The 10,614-nt window shown below is 48.5% G+C and overlaps 1 protein-coding gene across 1 annotated transcript in view; it reads left to right on the top strand.

Moving 5' to 3' along the window:
• Positions 1-1,348: 1,348 nt before the first annotated feature.
• The window catches only part of LOC306916778 (laminin subunit beta-1-like), a gene marked incomplete at both ends in the record, with an annotated part of 43,750 nt that continues 34,484 nt past the window's right edge, over positions 1,349-10,614 (top strand). The window contains 4 exons of the mRNA XM_079494795.1: positions 1,349-1,549; positions 4,025-4,145; positions 4,589-4,777; positions 9,368-9,544. Coding sequence (XP_079350921.1) covers positions 1,349-1,549; positions 4,025-4,145; positions 4,589-4,777; positions 9,368-9,544 — 688 coding nt within the window. The remainder of the gene's footprint in view (positions 1,550-4,024; positions 4,146-4,588; positions 4,778-9,367; positions 9,545-10,614) is intronic.

Genomic DNA, 10,614 nt, shown 5'->3' with positions numbered 1-10,614 from the left:
CCCAAAACATTGTGTTTATTGTCATGATTTGTCACGACAAGAGTTGGCTTTGTCCGTAAACGTCTTTAAATAAATACTTTCTGAAAAGTCTGAGGAAAATGAACGGGGGATTTCTTTTCCGGGTCTCTCGAGGGGGCGGGGCTGCGACGCTCTATCCTCCCACAGCTGCTCTATACATCTCCTTACAACCGTGGGTTACAGGTTTTTGCCGTTTGTGTTAAATAACACCATAAAACCGTCATTACCCTTTTCATGTCACGCACCCCCCCCCCCCCTCCCTAGAGGGCGTTCACGCACCACAAGGGGTGCACGAACCACAGTTTGGGAACCCCTCATTACTGTAACCAAAAAAACGTTTATATTATAAGATATGAAATGAATTTCCAACAACTTGCATTCATCTGTGGTCTGGGTAACGTCTCTACGGAACAGAGAGCTGGAGGGCGAGGGGTCAGAGAGAGGGAGGCGGAATTTCACATGTGGAAGACACACACACACACACACACACACACACACACACACACACACACACACACACACACACACACACACACACACACACACACACACACACACACACACACACACACACACACACACACACACACACACACACACACACACACACACACACACACACACACACACACACACACACACACACACACACACACACACACACACACACACAGGGGCCTCATTTTAAGTATGTGGTGAGAGTGGTGGGTGTGTGTGTAGTGTCTGTCTTGAAAGCAGGGCTGCCACATCCTCGAGGTCAAAGGCTTCGAGAATCACCGTAGACACAAATAACTCCACGTTGTGGAGAATGTACGGAGAGTTCTGGCGTCCACAGCGATGTAGACACCAGAACCGTTGGAACCAAATGCACGAAATGTTTTCGACTGAGCACGACAAACTGACTCATCAAAGCACGGATACGTGAATACGTCAGATCTCAGGTTCATAATGGCCGTGCTTCTCAACCAGTGGTCCGGGGACCACCAGTGGTCCTTGAGGGTGTTCCAGGTGGTCCCCATGCAGCTAAATCTATTGAAAATAGCAGATCTACAAGCTCACAATGTGTCGCAACGCGACACATTGTGAGCTTGTAGATCTGCTATTTTCAATAGATTTTGTACACATTTTGAAGTTTGAACTTGTTGGCACATTCTGCACACTGAGTACTTTTACTTTTAGTACATTTTGATGCCGATACTTTGATGCCGACTTTTACTTAAGTAAAACAATTGAGTACTTTTTCCACCACTGTGTGTGTGTGTGTGTGTGTGTGTGTGTGTGTGTGTGTGTGTGTGTGTGTTTGTGTGTGTGCGTGTGCGTGCCTGTAGACATGCTGAAGATCACCAACCTGAGGGTGAAGTTCACCAGGCTCCACACCCTGGGAGACAACCTGCTGGACTCGCGGGACGAGGTGACGGAGAAGTACTACTACGCCCTCTACGACATGGTCGTCCGCGGAAACTGCTTCTGCTACGGCCACGCCTCCACGTGCGCCCCGGTGGACGGGGCGCCGGCGAACGCCGAGGGCATGGTACGTAACGACAGGGGGCACGGCGGGCGTCAGCCTGAGGGAGAGATGACAGACCATTAACTAACACTCCGAACGCCCAGGGTTATTTAATCCATTAACACATTTAGGCCTGACGTCGAAAATTAAAAAAACAGACCTACAAGTTTTTTTTCAATAGCTAAATTATAACATAATGTATGTAACCACCAAAAGGGGTTCTCGCTCAAAATGGGTTAAATCATAGTGCCCGGCGATTTATAGCAGTGGAGCACATTTAGCGACGGACCGGATGTTAACCCGGATGTGGCTGAAGTAGCTAGATGTAGCCAAAACACTCCCGAGGCGACCGACAACAACGGGAGGTATGATTAAATCTAACGCGACTAGCGACGGGACCGCGGTGGGCCGTCTAACACATGATCTTTTCTTAGAATTGGACGGGATGATTTAGATCGAGAGTTAACGTTTTAAGATTTTCGGTCTCGTCGGCAAAACGGGAGGGAGGGGACATTTTCGATGAGGGGACATTTTCGATGACGTCCCACTGTTACGCAACATCGAATGTTGCGCAACAGGCGCTCCCAGGCTGTGGAGCGATGCGGTCGGCTTTGATATCAATAACCTCTGTCTTTTGGATAAAACTTTGTCCTGGGCGCTGGGTGTTACTAATAGAAAGGACGGTGAACTTCGTCCTGGGCGCTGGGTGTTACTAATAGAAAGGACGGTGAACTTGGTCCTGGGCGCTGGGTGTTACTAATAGAAAGGACGGTGAACTTCGTCCTGGGCGCTGGGTGTTACTAATAGAAAGGACGGTGAACTTGGTCCAGGGCGCTGGGTGTTACTAATAGAAAGGACGGTGAACTTCGTCCAGGGCGCTGGGTGTTACTAATAGAAAGGACGGTGAACTTGGTCCTGGGTGTTACTAATAGAAAGGACGGTGAACTTCGTCCAGGGCGCTGGGTGTTACTAATAGAAAGGACGGTGAACTTCGTCCAGGGCGCTGGGTGTTACTAATAGAAAGGACGGTGAACTTCGTCCTGGGTGTTACTAATAGAAAGGACGGTGAACTTCGTCCAGGGCGCTGGGTGTTACTAATAGAAAGGACGGTGAACTTCGTCCAGGGCGCTGGGTGTTACTAATAGAAAGGACGGTGAACTTGGTCCTGGGTGTTACTAATAGAAAGGACGGTGAACTTCGTCCTGGGCGCTGGGTGTTACTAATAGAAAGGACGGTGAACTTGGTCCTGGGCGCTGGGCGTTACTAATAGAAAGGACGGTGAACTTCGTCCTGGGCGCTGGGTGTTACTAATAGAAAGGACGGTGAACTTCGTCCTGGGCGCTGGGTGTTACTAATAGAAAGGACGGTGAACTTCGTCCTGGGCGCTGGGTGTTACTAATAGAAAGGACGGTGAACTTCGTCCTGGGCGCTGGGTGTTACTAATAGAAAGGACGGTGAACTTCGTCCTGGGCGCTGGGTGTTACTAATTGAAAGGACGGTGAACTTCGTCCTGGGTGCTGGGTGTTACTAATATAAAGGACGGTGAACTTCGTCCTGGGCGCTGGGTGTTACTAATAGAAAGGACGGTGAACTTCGTCCTGGGCGCTGGGTCTTACTAATAGAAAGGACGGTGAACTTCGTCCTGGGCGCTGGGTGTTACTAATAGAAAGGACGGTGAACTTGGTCCTGGGCGCTGGGTGTTACTAATTGAAAGGACGGTGAACTTGGTCCTGGGCGCTGGGCGTTACTAATTGAAAGGACGGTGAACTTCGTCCTGGGCGATCGGGGTGTTAAGTATTGGTTAGGCAGCCTGAGGGGGAGACGACAGACCGTTATTGGTTAGGCAGCGGCTGTGCTGCCTAACCAATAACGGCCTGAAACCTTGCCCAAATAGAGGGTATGCACATGCATAAAGTAAATGGCAAAATCGAGTGGCAGGCAAAGTGAGTTTAACATTGTTTAATGTCGTTTAATGCAATTAGATATGACTTTTCTGTTTGGATGCATGCGTTGTCGAGGCCAGAAAGTAGTTTTTAGCCACTCAGTGGGCATTCCTGCATAACTTCCTGGTTTGATGATGATGTCACGCGCATACCCTCTATATGCAGATAACTAACATAATAGTACTGATAGTAGTAATGATGTCATAGTCTGGGCACACAGCGTCTGAGATCCACATGGAAGCCACGCCAGGATTAGAGCCATCTTGTTGCAATTACACAGCAGTTTTCATGATGGCCGCTGCGGGAGCTCACATTCCCCCCGGCACATGAAAACAGAACAATGCCAACATTCTATTCAGAGTGAAAACGACAGGATAAAAACAAACAAGAATCACAAGACTTTCACATGAAAGTATAACAATAAATCACCATTATAATCACATTATGTGCGGAGTGACCCAAATACCTTGTAATGTTTCTCTGTGTGTGTGTGTGTGTGTGTCCGTGTGTGTGTGTGTGTGTGTGTCCGTGTGTGTGTGTGTGTGTGTGTGTGTAGGTGCATGGCCACTGCATGTGCACCCACAACACAGAGGGGCTGAACTGCGAGCGCTGTCTGGACTTTTACCAGGACCTGCCCTGGAGACCTGCTGAGGGGCGGAACTCTAACGCCTGCAAGAGTGAGAGGCGCACGTACGCACGCACGCACGCACGCACGCACGCACGCACGCACGCACTAGTGTTGTTTTTGGCAGCAAATTTTGATTTTAGTTTTAGTCATAGTCTCCTGAATAGTTTTCACTTAGTTTTAGTCCCATTTTAGTCACCTGGAATGTTTTAGTGTTTAGTGTTTTAGTGTCTAGTTTTAGTCGACTAAATGTCATGTGATTTTAGTCTACTAAATCTACAGCTGATTTAGTCGACTAAAATGTATTTTAGTCGACGAAATACAACACTGGCACGCACGCATGCACACACTCCCACGCACACACTCCCACGCACACACACACTCCCACAATAGGTGTCCAGAGTGTCTCTTGAGTTCCCACGACTAAAAGGTGCACCATAAACCAAACCTCTCCCCTCCCTTTCCCCCCCCGGTTCTCTCACTCTCCCCTCCCAGGATGCGAGTGTAACCAGCATTCCGACGCGTGCCACTTCGACATGGCGGTCTACAAGTCGACGGGCAACGCCAGCGGGGGCGTGTGCGACGACTGCCAACACAACGCCATGGGCCGACAGTGCGAGCAGTGCCGGCCCTTCTTCTACCAGCACCCCAGCCGAGACCTCAGGAACCCCAACGTCTGTGAACGTACGTCTGTTTTTTTATTAATAATGTTTTATTGGGTTTTTTTCTTCATTTTTAAACCCATGTAGACCTGAGCTCGATTCTACAAAATGTCTTCTAAATCCTGACAGTTTTCTGAAAACCCCTATGTTTCTATGTCAGTGGTACTCAAACTATTTCATGTCAAGGATCCCCAAAAATGATATGTCATTGGCCGCCGACCCCCATCTGAAAATATGTTGTTCCAGGGACCCCCCTCCCAGAAGCAAAGATTTGAGTTAAATGTTCACTCTGTAACAATATATATATTCAAAGATTTGAGGCACATTTTCACGATTTTTCAAAAATAGCAGACCTACAAGTTCATAGTGCGGCACTCGGTGCCGCGCTATGAGCTTGTAGATCTGCTATTTTTCAACAGCTAAAGCATAACATAATGCTTAATGTTTTTTTTTTCTTTTACATTTTTAAAATACAAGACAAGGAACATAGTACAAAAAAAACTAAAAACAAAACCCAACAACATCCATGACAAAACAAAACGAAGAATAACGCATACCCACCCACCCACCCACCCGCCAGCCCTGAGGGTGATAGACTTGTACGATGATAAACAATACTTACCAAAAAAAAGAACTTTGTAGGCAAGAAATGACCATATAAAAGAAGCTAAAGAAGAGAGAGAGAAATTAATCAATTGCAGTTAGAGAATTAATACATGAAAGAAAAGGGTCCCTGCAGGTTCTAGAGAAGTTGTTTAATGAGCCTCTAGTTGGAGAATTTGGGCGCGTTCGGAAATAGCGCACTGAGCGCACTGTGCAATGCAAACTAATAGGCGAGAGAGGCTCCCGGTGCGCATTTACCTTTAATGTAGTGTGAACGTAAGTCTGTCACCTCGACATGACCCCTGAACCCCCTCTCTCTCTCTCTCTCTCTCTCTCTCTCTTCTCAACCACTATACTTTTTAGTTTTATGGTGTTCCAACGTTAACAGGGCTGTGTGTGAACAGACAGCTTGTTGAAAACGCACAATATAGTGCTTAGAGGAACTCCAAAACACGCACCTGGTTGTTGAGGAGGTCACCAATTTGCCTTTTGAAGTGACCGGCAGAAAGTAGCCATTGTTTACAGCATGACAATGATTAGCCACTTTAAGTACTGGGCAGAGGAGGAGGTGGAAATGGTGCTAATAAAATGAAGTGCAACCTCTTCTCTCCTCCCTCTGGGTCAGTGGTTCTCCAACCAGTGGTTCCCAGGGACCACCTCCTCGGGGGGGTTCCAGGTGGTCTGGGGACCACCAGTGGTCCTCGAGGGGGTTCCAGGTGGTCCTCGAGGGGGTTCCAGGTGGTCCCCATGTGGTCCGGGGACCACCAGTGGTCCTCGAGGGGGTTCCAGGTGGTCCGGGGACCACCAGTGGTCCTCGAGGGGGTTCCAGGTGGTCCCCATGTGGTCTGGGGACCACCAGTGGTCCTCGAGGGGGTTCCAGGTGGTCCGGGGACCACCAGTGGTCCTCGAGGGGGTTCCAGGTGGTCCCCATGTGGTCTGGGGACCACCAGTGGTCCTCGAGGGGGTTCCAGGTGGTCCCCATGTGGTCCGGGGACCACCAGTGGTCCTCGAGGGGGTTCCAGGTGGTCCCCATGTGGTCCGGGGACCACCAGTGGTCCTCGAGGGGGTTCCAGGTGGTCCGGGGACCACCAGTGGTCCTCGAGGGGGTTCCAGGTGGTCCGGGGACCACCAGTGGTCCTCGAGGGGGTTCCAGGTGGTCCCCATGTGGTCCGGGGACCACCAGTGGTCCTCAAGGGGGTTCCAGGTGGTCCGGGGACCACCAGTGGTCCTCGAGGGGGTTCCAGGTGGTCCGGGGACCACCAGTGGTCCTCGAGGGGGTTCCAGGTGGTCCCCATGTGGTCCGGGGACCACCAGTGGTCCTCGAGGGGGTTCCAGGTGGTCCGGGGACCACCAGTGGTCCTCGAGGGGGTTCCAGGTGGTCCCCATGTGGTCCGGGGACCACCAGTGGTCCTCAAGGGGGTTCCAGGTGGTCCGGGGACCACCAGTGGTCCTCGAGGGGGTTCCAGGTGGTCCGGGGACCACCAGTGGTCCTCGAGGGGGTTCCAGGTGGTCCCCATGTGGTCCGGGGACCACCAGTGGTCCTCGAGGGGGTTCCAGGTGGTCCGGGGACCACCAGTGGTCCTCGAGGGGGTTCCAGGTGGTCCGGGGACCACCAGTGGTCCTCGAGGGGGTTCCAGGTGGTCCCCATCTGGTCCGGGGACCACCAGGTCCCCATCTGGTCCGGGGACCACCAGTGGTCCTCGAGGGGGTTCCAGGTGGTCTGGGGACCACCAGTGGTCCTCGAGGGGGTTCCAGGTGGTCCCCATGTGGTCTGGGGACCACCAGTGGTCCTCGAGGGGGTTCCAGGTGGTCCCCATCTGGTCCGGGGACCACCAGTGGTCCTCGAGGGGGTTCCAGGTGGTCCCCATGCAGCTAAATGTTGGGAGAATTTGTAACCATATGTACACTTAGAATATATAATTATACGGTAGATCTTTAACTCTTGGGAGTGTGAAATGAAACGCTAAATAAATTCCTTGCCGGGAGCTGCCCTATGCCATAGAAAGCATAGGTGGACCCCAGGCTAGGGGGTCCGTGGTGGAGCTGCCTATGCCATAGAAAGCATAGGTGGACCCTATGGGTGGACCCCAGGGAGCTGCCTATGCCATAGAAAGCATAGGTGGACCCTATGGGTGGACCCCAGGGAGCTGCCTATGCCATAGAAAGCATAGGTGGACCCCAGGCTAGCTATTTTAAATTCAGATCTGTGGTGTAGACCCGGGGGAAAAGGACGGGGGGTAGTTTAGACCCCTGGGGGACTAGGGTCAAAGGTCAACTAACTATATAGGGTTTAAGTGCTTAAAAGGACCATACAGTCATTAGACGCCATCGTCTTCATATACATAGATAAGAGCATCGCACATAAAAACACACACAAAACTCCCGTAAATGTTGGTTTCTTTTAAAGTTTCGCCTCAATTACTAAGCTATCTTAAAGGACCACTTCACCACTTTTCAACCTATCTTCATATAATAGGTCCTCACTAATAATCATGAAAAAATGGCGCAATTTTCTTCTACTCGGTCTGTGTCTCATAGGAGGGCTGTGGGCAGTTCAGGAACCGTCTTCCAGTGACATCATCGATGGGGAATACAAGCTAATAAAAACTGCAGGCTTTCTAGCCCTGAAAAGTTGCAATGCGAAAATGGAAGCCATCGTTCTCACGATAATGAAAATCTAAACATTTTTGTAAATAAATCTTGTTTAAAAAAGAATCTGCCTAATGATGATGTCACTGGAAGACTGTTTCTAAACTGCCCACAGCCCTCCTATGAGACACAGACTGAGTAGAAAAGAATCGTGCCATTTTATCATGATTATTAGTGAGGACCTTACCTATTATATGAAGATAGGTTGAAAAGTGGTGAAGTGGTCCTTTAATGTGCCTGAAGGATTGAGTGCATCATTGTGTGGATAATAGGAACCAGGACATTTTGTATAATGTACACCGAAAATGTATTGTAACTTCGAAATAAATTACCGAGCAACGAAGTTCACTGTTGGATTATCTATTCTACTGTATTTGAAGCAAGTCTTTCTACAAGTTGATTTTCATGTCGTACTCAAATGAAAAGGAATCCAATTTCCAGACCAACTTTGGAAAATGTTTGGCAGTAGTTTCAAGTAGTCTGCGAGTTGTAAGTAAACGGTATACTGATGACTGAAGACCATGCCAGACCACTGGTATGTGGCTCTTTCTAATTTAATCCATTCTGTACGGGAACCCGTTGGTGTTTTAAGCATTATGTTACACTTTAGCTATTGAAAAAATAGCAGATCTACAAGCTCATAGCGCACCACCGAGTGGCGCGCTACGAGCTTGTAGATCTGCTATTTTTTTTTTTAAATCATGAAAATGTGGCGCAAATCTTTTGAATATATATTCTTTCAGAGCCAACGTTTTCAACTCAAATCTTTGCTTCTGGGGAGGGTCCCTGGAACAACATATTTTGAGACGGGGGGGGGGGGTCAGCGGCCAATTACCTAATTCTGGGGGTCCTTAACACGAAATAGTTTGAGAACCACTGACATAGAAACATAGGGTTTTTTTCAGAAAACTGTCATGATTTAGAACAGGGGTTCTCAACGTTTTTGGCCGGGGACCCCCGGAAATGCTTTGGCAATGTCTCGGGACCCCCGCCCCGCCCCCTCCCGACCCCCAATATAAATTGACTGCTACAATAACCTTAACCCATTTTGGGCGGGAACCCCTTTGTGTTTTAAGCATTGTTATAATTTAGCTATTGAAAAATAGCAGATCTACAAGCTCATAGCGCGCCACCGATTTTTTGAAAAATCGTGACATTTCTTTTTTTTCTTTTTTTTTTTTGGAAAATAATTTGGGGACCCCCTAAAATAATTTGGCGACCCCCCGAGGGGTCGCGACGCACGGGTTGAGAACCCCTGATTTAGAAGACATTTTTAGAATCGTTTTCAGGCCTAAATGGGTTTTACTCTAATGCAATTTTCTCCCCGTTCCTTGTTTTTGTCTCATCTCCTGGCCTGCAGCGTGTAACTGCGACCCGGCCGGTTCTCTCCAGGGAGGGGCGTGTGACTCTCGGACCGACGTGGCGGCGGGCCTGATCTCGGGTCAGTGTCGCTGCAAGGCCAGCGTGGAGGGAGAGCGATGCGACAACTGCAGACAGGGTCACTACGGCCTGGGACAGGGCCCGCACGGCTGCCTGCGTAAGTCATGGAGGACCAGTGTTGTTTTGATTTGATTTTGGTTTTAGTCATAGGTCTCTTCAATAGTTTTCATTTGGTTTCGGTCACATTTTAGTCCCCCTGGAATGTTTTAGTGTTTAGTCTAGTTTTAGTCGACTAAATATCATAAGATTTTAGTCGACTAAATATCATAAGATTTTAGTCGACTAAATCTACAGTTGATTTAGTCGACTAAAATGTGTTTTGGCAGGCCTTGATGCCGTCGTAATGACTGTTTTTACACATGCTGAAAATAGCCGATCTACAAGCTCACAGCGCGACTCTCACAAACAATTAGAAATAGCTCGGCATTCTTTAATGTTTGTCTTCCGTTCTGTTACGGTGTGTTTCCGTTCTGTTACGGTGTGTTTAATGTTTGTCTTCCGTTCTGTTACGGTGTGTTTAATGTTTGTCTTCCGTTCTGTTACGGTGTGTTTAATGTTTGTCTTCCGTTCTGTTACGGTGTGTTTCCGTTCTGTTACGGTGTGTTTAATGTTTGTCTTCCGTTCTGTTACGGTGTGTTTAATGTTTGTCTTCCGTTCTGTTACGGTGTGTTTAATGTTTGTCTTCCGTTCTGTTACGGTGTGTTTAATGTTTGTCTTCCGTTCTGTTACGGTGTGTTTAATGTTTGTCTTCCGTTCTGTTACGGTGTGTTTAATGTTTGTCTTCCGTTCTGTTACGGTGTGTTTAATGTTTGTCTTCCGTTCTGTTACGGTGTGTTTAATGTTTGTCTTCCGTTCTGTTACGGTGTGTTTAATGTTTGTCTTCCGTTCTGTTACGGTGTGTTTTTGGGCAGCTTGTACCTGTTTAATGTTTGTCTTCCGTTCTGTTACGGTGTGTTTTGGGCAGCTTGTACCTGTTTAATGTTTGTCTTCCGTTCTGTTACGGTGTGTTTTGGGCAGCTTGTAATGTTTAATGTTTGTCTTCCGTTCTGTTACGGTGTGTTTTGGGCAGCTTGTACCTGTTTAATGTTTGTCTTCCGTTCTGTTACGGTGTGTTTTGGGCAGCTTGTACCTGTTTAATGTTTGTCTTCCGTTCTGTTACGGTGTGTT

The sequence above is a fragment of the Electrona antarctica genome (assembly GCF_951216825.1).
Source record: "Electrona antarctica genome assembly, chromosome: 23".
Classification (NCBI taxonomy): Eukaryota; Metazoa; Chordata; class Actinopteri; order Myctophiformes; family Myctophidae; genus Electrona; species Electrona antarctica.
Note: the sequence above shows the minus strand (reverse complement) of the source record. Positions and strands in the feature narration are given on the sequence as shown.